General features: G+C 39.2%; 1 protein-coding gene across 4 annotated transcripts in view; it reads left to right on the forward strand.

Moving 5' to 3' along the window:
- ARHGAP5 (Rho GTPase activating protein 5) overlaps positions 1-14,485 on the forward strand; it is a 103,782-nt gene that overhangs the window by 41,737 nt on the left and 47,560 nt on the right. For 3 of the 4 annotated variants that reach the window (XM_080686445.1, XM_080686444.1, XM_080686446.1), the window contains one exon: positions 10,447-10,594. In XM_080686445.1, coding sequence (XP_080542571.1) covers positions 10,447-10,594 — 148 coding nt within the window. The remainder of the gene's footprint in view (positions 1-10,446; positions 10,595-14,485) is intronic. The other variant, XM_080686447.1, reaches the window with a different exon arrangement.

A 14,485-nucleotide genomic window follows, 5' to 3' on the forward strand; every position in this document is an offset into this window, starting at 1 on the left:
TTATTTGCGTTACGCTTATTAATTTGTGCTGTTATTTGGTGTCTGGTAAGTTAATGTTCCAGAAAAAATATTAATTTTTGTTAAAATGTTCTATTACTTTATATTAACGATTACTCATTTATTTCAGCCCTTTGTATTCAGCATGTCTCTATCGAAATAAGCCTACATTTCTATGAAAATTGAAGCTTTTGGTTTTTTTGCGGCTCACATAAACTTAAACCTTGTTTATTTGGCCTGTGTTAGCCTTTGAGTTTGACATGCTTACCTTAGATTGTCAAAAAAGTGACAACAGCCAACAAACAATAGCTATCTGATGTGAATAAATCAGAATTAATGGCTTTTTTTTTGGTCACATCAACAAAGAATACATTTTTTGGTGTGCTGCAGAATTTTAGTAATTACAATTTTATATCAATGGACAATTATTATTGCAAGACTTATAGGAAAGTGTATAGGGTTGTCAATTTTATGTGCTACTATATTTGGTATACTACGTATTTTCCCACTCAATCCAAGAAGATTTATTTTTATAATTTTGTAATAATTAAAATTAGTTTTATAATTAGCTTATGATTTCTAGCTCTGTAATGTTTTCTTTTCATTTCAACTAATATTGTGAAAGAGTCCTCAAGTAAATAGGGCTTAATCTATGACTGTATAAAGAGAAACTCCAATAGAAGAACTGCTTTTCAAAGCAGTAATTTTTAATATTTCCAATTCTTTTTTTTTAATAAATTTTTATTGATTTCAGAGAGGAAGGGAGACAGAGAGAAACATCAGTGATGAGAGAGAATCATTGATTGGCTGCCTCCTGCACGCCCCCTTCTGGGGGTCGAGCCCACAATCTGGGCATGAGCCCTTGATCGGAATCATACCCCGGACCCTTCAGTCTGCAAGCCAAAGCTCTATCCACTGAGTCAAACCAGAGAGGGCATATTTCCAATTCTTAGAGCAAAACAAAAGGGTATGACCAAAGTGATCTTATGATTTTTATCTAACTTTGTTCAAATAGAAATTATACTTTGCATACTTTGTATAGAGTGTTTGTTTTGATCTTTTTTGAAATTGTTCTTAGCCTTCAAAAATCTCAGCACAGGTTTGGGTATTTTCCCTGGAAAAATGCACGTGCACAAAATTTTATTTGTATTTTAAGGATTTAACATATTTGCTAAATCTGTGGATTCCAACATAAGAAGAAACTCTGCTAATGTTAGGGAGAAGGAAGACACACTGAAATTTTTCTTCATTCTTCACTGATGCTCTGATTGGCAGCCATTAGAGTAACAGAAAGTACCTAAAAGATAAGATGGGAAGCAAAGGGAGAAGCAATAGTTTTAAGAATGAAATGCTGGGTATAATATAAAACTTTAATTTGAATACACTTTTAAAATATATATTTAGGAAAGTTGGGAAGAATTCCACCCATTATTCACTTGAATTGCTAGGTGTTTTGCTAGGACCCTTTTCAGGTGATTCCAGGTGCATTTTTTGTTTGTTTGTAAAGTTGTTAATGGCAGTAATAAAATTACCAGTTAGATGATATATGTTGAAATGCTTAATAGGAATATACTGTCTTAGAGATGAATTAATGCTACAACTAGTTTGTGTGTTAATGTGTAGAAGAATCAAGACCACATTTATTTACCCACAGTTATTTTCTTTTCACTTTTTTCACCTAATGTTAGCGTAAAGCAAGCATGTCAAACTCAAAGGCAAACACAGGCCAAATAAACAAGTTTTAAGTTTATGGGGGCCACAAAAAAACAAAAGCTTCAATTTTCATAGAAACGTAGGTTTATTTTGATAAAGAGACATGCTGAATACAAAGGGCTGAAATAAATGAGTAATCGTTAACATAAAACAACAGAACGTTTTAATAAAAATTAATATTTTTTTCTTGAACATTAACTTACCAGACACTGAATAACTACACAAATTAATAAGCGTAACGCAAATAAACCTATTTTTCTTGTTCTCTGAAAGTGAAATATTTCCTGTTGCTCACACCAAACAAGTCAGACGTGGCAATCAGCTGCTAAAATATTTGCTGCTAGTATTAGTGGAGAGAAATGGTGCACCTGCGCATAAGGCACGTAAGGGAAATGAATGCAACACGGTTATAGCAATTAGTCATTAGTGAATTTTGTAGTTTGTTATTAATAATCTATATAAAAGCCTAAGCGACCAGGCAACTGTCCCAACCGTCTGGTAGCTATGATGAGCACTGACCACCAGGGGGTGCAGATAATCAACGCAGGAGTGGAAACCATAGGCATGGAACAGACCGATGAATCTCAGGGGGGACGGGGAACGGCAGGAAGAAATTAACCAAAGATTTTATATGCATATTAGTGGGGTCCCTCGGCCTGGCCTGTGGGGATCGGGCCGAAACCAGACTGGTGCACGGAAACCGGCTCTCCAACATCCCCTGAGGGGTTCTGGATTGCGAGAGGGCACAGGCCAGGCTAAGGGACCCCACCAGTGCCGTGCACTGGTCCTGTAGTTATGTATAACAGGATATTGTAAAAACTTAGTTACAAAATTTTTATTAACACACTAGAGGCCTGGTGCACGAAATTAGTGCACCGGAGTGGGGGGGGAGGTGACCCTCAGCCCAGCCTGCACCCTCTCCAATCTGGGACATCCCTCTCACAATCAAGGACTGCTGGCTCCCAACTGCTCGCCTGCCTGCCTTCCTGATTGCCCCTAACTGCTTCTGCCTGCCAGCCTGATCACCCCCTAACCACTCCCCTGCCAGCCTGATTGATGCCTAACTGCTCCCCTGCCAGCCTGTTTTCCCCTAACTGCCCTCCCCTGCAGGCCTGGGTCCCCCCCCAACTGCCCTCCCCTGCAGGCCTTGTCCCCCCCAACTGCTCTCCCCTGCAGGCCTGGGTCCCTCCCAACTGCCCTCCCCTGCAGGCTTGATTGCCCCCAACTGCCCTCCCTTTCAGGCCTGGTCCCTCCCAACTGCCCTCCCCTGCTGGCCATCTTGTGGTGGCCATCTTGTGTCCACATGGGGGCAGGATCTTTGACCAATGGGGGCAGCCATCTTGTGTGTTGGAGTGATGGTCAATCTGCATATTACTCTTATTAGATAGGATAGAGGCCTGGTGCACGGGTGGAGGCCAGCTGGTTTGCCTAAAGGGTGTCCTGGATCAGGGTGGGGCTTCCCTTGGGGCGTGGGGCGGCCTGGGCCAGGGGCCTGTGGTGGTTTGCAGGCCGGCTACGCCCCCTGGCTACCCAAGCGGAGGCCCTGGTATCTGGGGTTTATTTATCTTCTACAATTGAAACTTTGTAGCCTGAAGCGGAGCCAAGCCTTCTGCTTGCTCCGTGGCAGCAGCCATTTCTATTGGAATTTATGTATCTTCTATAATTGAAACTTTGTAGCCTTAAGTGAGGCCTGGGCCGGCGATGGTGTGGGGAAAGCTTGGCTTCCTCCATCACCGCTGGCAACCCTAGCCTCCTGCTCTTTCCAGCTCCATGGCTGCCGCCATTTCTGTTTGGGTTTATTTATCTTCTATCATTGAAACTTTGTAGCCTTGACTGGAGGCCTAGGCTGGCAAGGGCAGGCGGAAAGCTTGGCTTCCTCCATTGCCTGGGAAACCCAAGCCTCCCTCCTGCTCTCTGTGGCGGTAGCCATCTTGGTTGGGTTTATTTGCATATTCGCTCCTGATTGGCTGGTGGGCGTGGCTTGTGGGTGTAGCGGAGTGATGGTTAATTTGCATATTACTCTTTTATTAGATAGGATTTCTTATGTACTGTTATATTGACTGGGCTGCAAGTTTGACATGCTTGGCTTAAAGGGTGTGAAAGAACCTTCACAACATCCCCGATTTTCAAAGTTTGTTTCGATTTTCATCTAGCACTACAGCTTTTATACATTTTTAAAAAAGGAGTTAACTAACCTGGCCTATTTGTTCAGTGTTTAGAGCATTGTGCTGTTGACCAAAGGGTCCCAGGTTCAATTCCCGGTCAAGGGTATGTACCTTGGTTGCAAGTTCCCTAGCCCCAGTAAGGGCAGGAAGCCACCAATCAATGTGTCTCTCTCACATACATGTTTCTCTCTCTCTCCCCCCTCCCCTTCTCCCTCTCTTTCACCCTCTCTAGTAATCAATGGAAAAAATATCCTTGGGTGAGGATTAAAAAGGTGGGGGGAGTTTAAGTAAATCTTTATGGAGCCCTGGTTCCCACTAAAGACCTCTTTCTTATACTAATGTGTTATGCTGTGGTGTAATACTTACTCCTCCCACCTAAAGTAATTGCTTTATTGTAGTTTTATACTTTAACTAGAGGCCCGATGCATGAATTCGTGCACGGGTGGGGTTCCTTTGGGTGGCCTGGCCTGCGGGGATCGGGCCCCAGCTCGCGCCCCCAGCCTCACAGCCCCTCAGCCCCGCCTGGCCTGGCACTGCCCCTTTACCTGCTCCGCCATCCCACCTGCGGGGTGATCAATCGGGGCTGGGCCCCTTGCCCAGCTCCCTCAGCACTTGGGAGCTGGGTGACGGCCCCGCCACCGCTGGTTGCTGTCTGCGGGACTATTGGTCAGGGCTGGGCCCCCTGCCCCTCCCAACCCCTGGCTTCTTCCACCAGTCACCATATGCAATTGGGCTCCCTCTCGCACCCATCTTGGCCTGGCGCCACCCACTCACCTGCTCCACTATCCTGCCTCAGTCCCGCTCTCATCAGGGCCCATCAGGGCCCGCAGCACCTCCACTGCTGCCAGCACTGCTTCGCCAACACCCGCCATGTTCTGCGCCACCCCCTGGTGGTCAGGGCATGTCATAGCGAGCTGTTGAACTCCCAGTCGAACGACTGCCTGAGGGGACAGTTTGCACATTAGGCTTTTATTATATAGGATGTTTTGTTTTTCTTACTACATTGTAAGCTTTTGGGGGGAAGTTATGATTATTCATCTTTGTGTACCCCACAGTAGCGTTTCTCAATCTTGAGTTCAGTATTGACCTATTTTTAAAGTTAAAATTTTGAGTTTTCCAAAATATGTCTGTGGCCATCTTCCAAACTTGAGTTCTTGGTCAACCTTGTTTTTATTAGCCTAGCACAGTGGATCTCAACTAGGTCAAATTTGCCCTCCAGGGATCATCTGGCAATATCTGGAGACATTTTTGGCTGTTATAACTGGAATGGGGAATTGCTACTAGTATCTATTGGGTAGAGGCAAGCAATGCTGCTAAACCTCCTACAATAAGTGATGCTCCACAACAAAAGATTATACAATCCAAAGTGTCAATAATACTATATATAAGAATGTGGTCTTTAAGGAAATTCCTGTGAGATTCTAGAAGTAATTCATACAAAGCATGTTTGTACCTGCTCATTAGGAAAGGCAGGTTTTTCCTCATAGATGGTAAATATTACTTCCCTATCCTCACCATGAGTGGGTAAAATATATTTTGAAGAAGGAGCTCCTGTGGGCCAAAGCTACATGCTATTGCTATTTGTCCCTCTTAGTTCATCTTTATTCTGCTGTAAAATATGTTTTCATTTCATTGTCACAGTCTTACTTGAGATTGCCATAACTTCTTATTAGAGTATTGCAATGACCTTTCTTAAAAAATCATTTAAATTTGAGATAATTGCAGGTTAACATGCCATTGTAAGATAATGCGGAGATCTCTTTGCCCAGTTTCCCACAAAAATAACATCTAAAAGTATAGAGTAATATTACAACAAGGGTGTTGATATTAATGTGATCCACAGATCTTACTTAGATTTCCCCAGTTTTACTTATATTCATTTGTGTGTTTGTATTTCGTTCTGTGCAATTTTTCACATGTAGATTTGTGTTTCTGTCACTAACATATCTTTCCTGTTGTCCTTTTATAACCATACCTTCCCTTCTCATTCCCCTCTATACATAACCCATCCCTAGCAACCCAACCACTGATTGGTTTTCCTTTTTATCATTTTATAATTTTGCCAGTTCCAGGATATTATATAAATGGGATCATAGAGCATGTAGCTTTCTGGGATTGATTTTTTTTTCTGATTCAGTATAATCCCTTTGAGATTCAGAGAAGTTGTTGCATAAATCAATAGTTTGTCTTTTTATTGCTGAGTAATATTCCATGTATGAATATAACACAGCTTTTTAACCTGTGTAGGACATCTGTATTATTTCTAGTTTGGGGCTATTATGAATAAATTTGCTATGAACAATCAAGTACAGATTTTTATATAAATATAAATTTTCATTTCTCTGGGATAAATCCCCAAGAGTGCAGTTTCTGGGTCATATAGTAATTTTATATTTATTTTTACAAGAAACTTTTCTAGAGTGGGTGTACTGTTTTAAATTCCCACCAGCAATGTATAATGGGTACTGTTTCTCCATATTCTCACCAACATTATTGGTGCAGTAACTTTTTTTTATTAAATTTTTAAAAACTAATTTTTAAGGAGAGGGAGAGACACATGACATGAGAGTGAACTGGCTGCCTCCTGCACACCCCCTACCGGGGATCGAGCCCACAACCCAGGCATGAGCTCTGACCAGGAGTCAAACCAGCAACCTTTCAGTGCACAGGATGACACCCAACCTACCAAGCCATACCGGATGTTGCTTCTGGGTGATACTGTTAATAAACATGCCTAATCTCTTTCCCTGCAAAATATATGTATGTAGCCTCTGTATAAAATTCAGATTCTTTAATTAGGCACTAAAACCATTTGCAGTGTGGCCCTTACCTACCTTCATTATTAATTTCTATATACTTTTAGTTCCAGGTGTGTTGAAATAGTAGCTATCTCTTGTAATGATTAGATTATATGTATAACAGTACCAAATACCTAATACACAGGGTGGGGCAAAAGTAGGTTTACAGTTGTTTATATGGAATACAATAATAAATAATAATACCAGAATAAACTCTGTGTTTTGATTATTCACAACTGTAAACCTACTTTTATTCCACCGTGTATACTAAGCAATAAATAAATGGCAGTTTCTAGTAATTTCTGAGAGCTTATATTGGCATATGGTATGTTTAGAAGAGTGAATGAACTATAGATAGACTAGATTTTTTCTAAATCCTGAAATGTTCCCAACCTCATCTTGTCCTTTATAAGTTCTATCTTTTAAAGTCTGGGTTTAAGCCTACGTCTAATTATTTTGACAAATAATCATACACTATTTTGTATGTGTTACTAATTAAAGGACTGGTAGTGAGATGTTTTTTCTTCATAATAGACTTGAGGCTTGGTGCACGGATTTGTGCATGTGGGGGGTGTAGCCTGCGGGGATTAGCCCGCTGTGGGAGTGCCACTCATCCCGGTCAGCTGAGCGGCTGTGGATCCCCCTCCTCTGAGCGACTGCTAAATGAGGAAATTAGTCTAAGCTGGTATTTCGAGGTAATGTCTTGGGTAAAAGCGTGTTCTGTGTCCTGGAAGAACCTGGCAGAGACCTTTGCACCCCAAAGCCACTCAGTGAATGTCCTTGATGTGCGATGCCAGGTCAGTGACACCATCAGGGATGTTCAGAGCATCTGTGCTCCAGGATCCTCAGCCATCAGGACAGCCTCCCCGGGGGGTCCACAGTCACATCCCCTCTTGCCATCCGCCTATGCCAGCTCTAAGTTTTTTATTGTTTAATGTATTACATAAGTCTCCTTTTTCCCCCATTGACCTCTCCCCAGCCCCAACCCCCAGCACATGCGCTCACCTCTCCTCTCCCCCACCCCCCATCTGTGTCCATTGGTTATGCTCATATGCATGCATACAAGTCCTTTGGTTGATCTTTTACCTCCTCACCCCCTCCCCTGCCTTCCCTCATAGATTGGACAGTCTAATCAATGCTTCTGTGACTCTGGTTCTGTTTTTGTTCATCAGTCTATATTGTTCATTATATTCCACAATTGAGTGAGATCATGTGATATTTATCTTTCTCTGACTGACTTATTTCGCTTAGCATAATGCTCTCCACGTCCACCCATGCTTTTGTGAATGGTAGGAGTTCCTTCCTTTTTACTGCAGCGTAGTATTCCATTGTGTAGATGTACCACAGTTTTCTAACCCACTCATCTGCTGATGAGCATTTAGGATGTTTCCAAATCTTAGCTATTGTAAATTGTGCTGCTGTGAACATAAGGGTGCATATATCCTTTCTGATTGGTGTTTCTGATTTCTTGCAATATACTCCTAGAAGTGGGATTACTCGGTCAGATGGGAGCAGCTAGTAGTTTGCAGGCTAGAAAGTACCTTACTGCTCCTGAGAGAGCAGTCAATGTGTTCCTATCTCAGCTTTGAAATTATAGTCTGTTCATTTCCACTACCTTCCATATTGTACTGTTTTGGTGGTGGTGGTAGTGGAAGGGTCTTAAGGAGTAAGGGTCCACATACTACTTGATTTGGTGGGTTAGTTCTAGAGCCAGAGCAAACATGCCAATGCTTTGATGACAACATTCCAGACATGTAATTATATTGCATGTAATCTATATCACCAGAGAGTGATAATATATGAGGATTTAGAAGTTGGATTTTATGAGCTCTGGAGGTTTGCTAGATGGAGCAACCTGAAATTGAAAGTAAGAAAGGACTTAGTTAATTTTTCAAGATATCCAGAGACTTAAAAGAATACAATGGGGGATCCATCCAAAGGAGAGACTATCCAGAAAGAATTGGAAATTAAGATGAGAATTGTTGCTTTAGGTATTGAAAGCTTTACCTGTGCTCCCTTCCCCACCCACCCACACTTTTCTGATTAGAAATTATATTTTTTTATCCTGTTTGTAAATCAGTAATGATCTTTTTGACAAATATGAATAGGTTGGTTATTTATACCAGAAAAAATTTTTGTAGATAAAATTAGACTAAAAAGGAATAATGGCTGTCAGTAAAGGTGCTCTAATATGTATAAGTTACTGAAAACTTCCTCTTCTTTCTATATTTTAGAGATTCTCAATTGGGAGTGTATAATAGAATCACCTGTGGAGATGGTTACTATACCCTGCTCCAAAAAGACTGACTCAATTTCCTCAGTGGTTGAATTCCAGACAATACTTCCTTAAGTTTTTGAGATGTTCTCTCCCTGGGTTAAAACCTACTTTCTCACCATAACCCGTTTGGCTCAGTGGATAAGAGCGTCGGCCTGCGGACTGAAAGGTCCCAGGTTCGATTCCGGTCAAGGGCATGTACCTTGGTTGCGGGCACATCCCCAGTAGGGGGTGTTCAGGAGGCAGCTGATGGATGTTTCTCTCTCATCGATGTTTCTAACTCTCTATCCCTCTCTCTTCCTCTCTGTAAAAAATCAATAAAATATATATTTTTAAAAAAAAAACAAAAAACCTACTTTCTCCCAATGCTAGATTGAAGTTAAAACTCTGTAACTTACTTAATTATTTTTTATTGTGAAAATGCCTTGTTTATTACTTGTGCAAATAATTAGGACCTGACTCTATTTCTTCGCTCAGTTGGTTGAACGTCATCCTATGCACAAAGGTTGCTTGGGGCACATGCCCAGGTGGGTGGACTCAATCCCCAGTAGGGAGTGCGCAGGAGGCAGCTGATCAACGTTTTTCTCCCTTTCCTTTCCTCTCTAAAATCAGTCAAAACATATTTTTTAAATATAAAGAAATAGCCCTGCTGGCGTGGGTTAGTGGTTGAGCATTGACCTATAAACCAGGAGGTTGTGCTTTGATTTTTGGTTGGGGCAAATGGGAAGAGACAAATGATGGGGCTAAAAGTTTATGGAGTTACATAGGTTCACTGTATAATTGGTAATTAAAGTTAAGTTCTTACAAATACAGCCATGCCCCAAAACCTCACATGACATGTCGTAAAGACCAAATAAAATTAACAGACCATCCCTAAACTGAATTAAGGATTGCTTACTCCTAGTTTCTCCTTTGTGTTGGCATTGAAAAATAATTTTTTCTAATCTCCCTACCTATCCAGTTTTCCATTATTTTCCAAAGGAAACATTTTTTTTTTACTCATATATTTTTTCTGTTTACTTTTATCTCACCATTGCTTAAGTTAATGCTTTTATCAAAATTTATTTAATGAATACCATTTTGATGGTCATGGTTGGATGTGGCTTTTATTTATTCATTATTTTTCACTGCTTTTATTTTTTTATTGTTGTTGTTAATCCTCACCCGAGGAGGATATTTCCATTGATTGTTAGAAAGAGTGGAAGGGACAGGGAGAAACACAGAGAGAGAAACATGGATGTGAGAGAGACACATCAATTGGTTGCCTCCTGCACGTGCCTCAACCAGCCTGCAACCAAGCTATGTGCCCTTGACCTGAATCGAACCCGGGACCCTTCTGTCCGAGGGCTGAAGCTCTGTCCACTAAGCCAAGGAGGCTAGGGCTGGATATGGCTTTTAAATACTTCTTTTGATACAAAATGTATATTTATATTGCTTAATACTAATGTTATTCTAAAGGAAATTTTAATAGTTTTAACTTGAATATGTTTTTTTACAGCAGAAGAAGAAAACTAAGAACTTCAATCCACCAACACGTAGAAATTGGGAAAGTAATTACTTTGGCATGCCCCTCCAGGATCTGGTTACAGCTGAGAAGCCCATACCACTATTTGTTGAAAAATGTGTGGAATTCATTGAAGATACAGGTAGGATAAAAATATCATTGCAAGAGGTTTGATTTAAATTTTCACTTTTGCTGCACCAACGGTTTTTTTAAATGTTCATGATTCATTAAAGCTAAGTTTTGAAAGAGGTGTATAGTTCTCATTATTAGGATTGTCTTAGAGTATTAACTCTAGCTATAACCATCTGATATCTGAAAGAAGTTTTTTTATTGGCCAGTAATGTTTTTGTTAAACTTCCCTTTAGTAAGTGGCTAAGTGGAATGCTAAAATGTTAATAAACTCACCTTATTCTTGAATTTAGAATAACTTGATTGTTAAGTCATGCTATTTATTCATAGGTAGTTATGATTTAAATCTGTAATATGAAAGTTTTTAATATTTTAAAGTAACAATTGATTTTTATTACTTAGTTTACACATGAATTTTTCTGTTAAAAAATAACAATAATTATGAATGTCTGATCAGTGTTCTGCTCTCACATTGATATCTCTCTCTCTCTCTCTCTCTCTCTCTCCCTCTCCCCCTTTCCCTTCTCTCTTTAAAACTCAATTTAAAAAATCCTAAACAAAAAACTCCCACAAAACTGAATACCCATATTATATCTAAAAAAATCAAGCTCACTGGCCAGTATGGCTCAGCTGGTTGGACTATTGTCTGTACACAGAAAAGTGGTGGGTTCAGTTCCTGGTCAGGGCACATACCCAGGTGGCGGGCTTGATACCCAGTTGCTAGTCAATGTTTTTCTCTCACATGGATGTTCACTTTGCTCTTCCTCTCTCTCTAAAACATATGAAAACATATTCTTGAGTGAGGATAAAAAAGTAGAGTCTTGGTCAAGTCATATATCCTTACTGATTTTCTTGTTGACTTTTTTAATTACTTAAAGAGTACTACTGAAATCTGAAGTCATAATTGTAAATTTGTCTGTTCCTCCTTTAAATCCTATTAAATTTTGCTTCATGTGTTTTGAAATTCTTTTAGTTGCATATGCATTTATGATTATGTCTTTATGAACTGACCTATTATTATGAAGCATTCTCTTTATGCTTTGTAATATTCTTTGTTCTGGAGTCTGCTTTGTCTATTATTAATATAGTCAATGGTATTTTTTTTTAGTAGTATTTATTGGTATATCTTTCCTATCCTTGCACTTTCAACCTTTCTATATCTTTATATTTAATGTAGTTTCTTGAAAACAATATTTCATTGGGTCTGACAATCCACTTGTTTTTATTGGAGTGTTTATTATGTCATTGATTAGTTTTAATGTAGTCATCAGTATAATTGATTTTAAGTTTCCCATCTTGTTTTTTTTCTATTTGTCCCATGTGTTCATTCCCTTTTTCTACTTTTCCTGCCTTCTTTTGGATTAATTGAATATTTTTAGTTCTATTTTAACTCCCAATATCAGATTATTATTATCTATCTCAGATTTTAGTGCTACTCTTAAGTTTGAAATATACATCTTCCATCAGTTCATCTTCAAGTAATATTACATCACCATAATGTGTAGTTTAAGAATATTGTAATGGTATATTTAACCCTCCTATCTCTCGTTTTATTGTTATACATTTTAATTCTACAACGTTTTAAACATCACAATGCATGCATGTTTATAATTTTTGCTTTAAATAGGTAGTTATCCTCATTTTTGAAAGATAGTTTCTTAGGTTATAAGTCTTTGTAACAACTTTACTGAATATAATTCACATACTCTACAATTCATCTGTTTAGGAGAGTTGGGGAACATCCGTCTAGGGCCATATAAGGTCCGAGAAATCCTTTGGTCTGGCCCTGCCAAGGCATTAGGGGTGGGTTAATTTAATGTTTGACTAAAGATAGCAGGCTAATTTTTAAGTTGATAATTTTTGTATGGACTACGAATGATGTTTTAAAAATCCAAATGGCCCTTGGCAGAAAAACGGTTCCCCAACCCTGACTTAAAGTGTACAGTCCAGTGGTGTATTCACAGTTATGTAGCCATCAGCACAATCAGTTTTAGAGCATTTTCATCATCCCCAAAAGAAACTCTATACGCATTAAATAATCACTCCCTATTCCTCATACCCACCCACCCACCCTTAACTTTCTGACTTTATAGATTTACCTGTTCTGGTCTTTTGTGACTGCCTTCTTTCAGTTAACATGTTTTCAAGGTTCATCCATATTATAGCATTTATCAGTATTTCATTCATTTTTATTGCTAAAACTTGTTTCATTAATGGACATTTGGGGTTGTTTCCACTTTCTGCCTATTGATAATAGTGCTGCTATGAATAGTCCTAAACAAGTTTTTGTATGGATGTGTTTTTTACTTCTCTTGAGTAAATTGCTAGATCATATGGTAACTCTATATTTAACCTTTTGAGGAAACTATACCAGTCTGTCTTCCAAAGTGGCTGCATTATTTTACATTCCCACCAACACTATTTAAGATGTCCAATTTCTTCATATCTTTGCTAAAACTAATTTTCCGCTTTTTGGATTATAGCCATTGTGAGCAGGTGTAAAGTAGTATCTCATATAATTTTGATTTGCATTTCCCTGATGACAAATGATATTGAGCATATTTTCAGGTGCTTATTAGCTATTGTATATTTTCTTTGGAGAAATACCTATTCAGATCCTTTACCTATTTTTAAATTGAGCTGTTTGTCTTCCTGTTTAGTTTGCAAAATTTTCCCCATCTGTGGGTTGTCTTTCAAAGTTCCTTGATGGTATTGTTTCAAGCACAAAAGTTGTAAATTTTGATATTCAGTTAATTTTTTAAAAATTTTGACATTGTGCATGGTAACATATCTAAGAAGGTTTGCCTAATCTAAGATCACAAAGAGTTATTCTTATACTAGAGGCCCAGTGCACGAATTCGTGTACCAGGGGGCTCCCTCAACCTGGCCTGCAGGGATCAGGCTGAAACCAGCTCTTCGACATCCCCTGAAGGGTCCCGGATTGAGAGATGGTGCAGGCCAAGCCGAGGGACCCCACTGGTGCACGATTGGGCCCGGGGAGGCACCGCGGAAGGGCTCCAGGGCATGTCTGGCCCATCTCGCCCAGTCCTAATCTGCCGGACCCCAGCAGCAAGCTAACCTACTGGCTGGAGCATCTGCCCCTGGTGGTCAGTGCACATCATAGCAACTGGTCGAATGGTCAGACACTTAGCATATTAGGTTTTTATTATATAGGATTATAGAGGGTATTCTTCGAAGAGTTTTATGTTGTTAGCTTTTACAATGAGATCTATTTGTCCATTTTGAGTTATTTTTTTATAGGTGGTGCAAGGAAGGTTTTCAGCTTGATTCTTTTGCATGTAGGTATCCATTGTCCAAGTACCTTTTTTTTTTTTTTTTTTTATTGCCTTGACATTCTTTTTGAAAATCGATTGACCATGATCATGAATGTGTCTGGACTTATATTTCATTGATCTATATGCCTATCCATTTATGCTGGTAGCACTCTGTAGTATTACTGTAGATTTGTATTAAGTTTTGAAATGAAGAAGTATTGAGTCCTCCAACTTTATTCTTCTGGGAATATAGTTCTATGCTGATGAATTTTAAAAATGTGTGTTTTTTTCCATTCAGCTTTGTAAAGACTTTAGTCTTCTGCATGATATCTAACAAATAGTCTGCTTGTTATTCTTATTTGTGATCCTGTATGTGATATGTTTTCCTTTCTCCCTCAATTCCCAGCTACTTTTAATATTATTCTCTCTGGTTTTAGCAATTTTAGTTAAAAAGTAACAATGCGTGTTATTTAAAAACAAAGAAAGAACTTCTGCTTGAGGTTTCTGGAGATTCTTAGATCTCTTGGTTTATAATTTTCAAATTTGGAAAATTTGGATTCATTCACTGTTCTATTTCCCATACCTCTGCTTCTGGACTTCAATTACATCTGTGTTGGACATGTTGAAAT

The sequence above is a fragment of the Plecotus auritus genome (genome assembly GCF_963455305.1).
Source record: "Plecotus auritus genome assembly, chromosome: 1".
NCBI classification, from domain to species: domain Eukaryota; kingdom Metazoa; phylum Chordata; class Mammalia; order Chiroptera; family Vespertilionidae; genus Plecotus; species Plecotus auritus.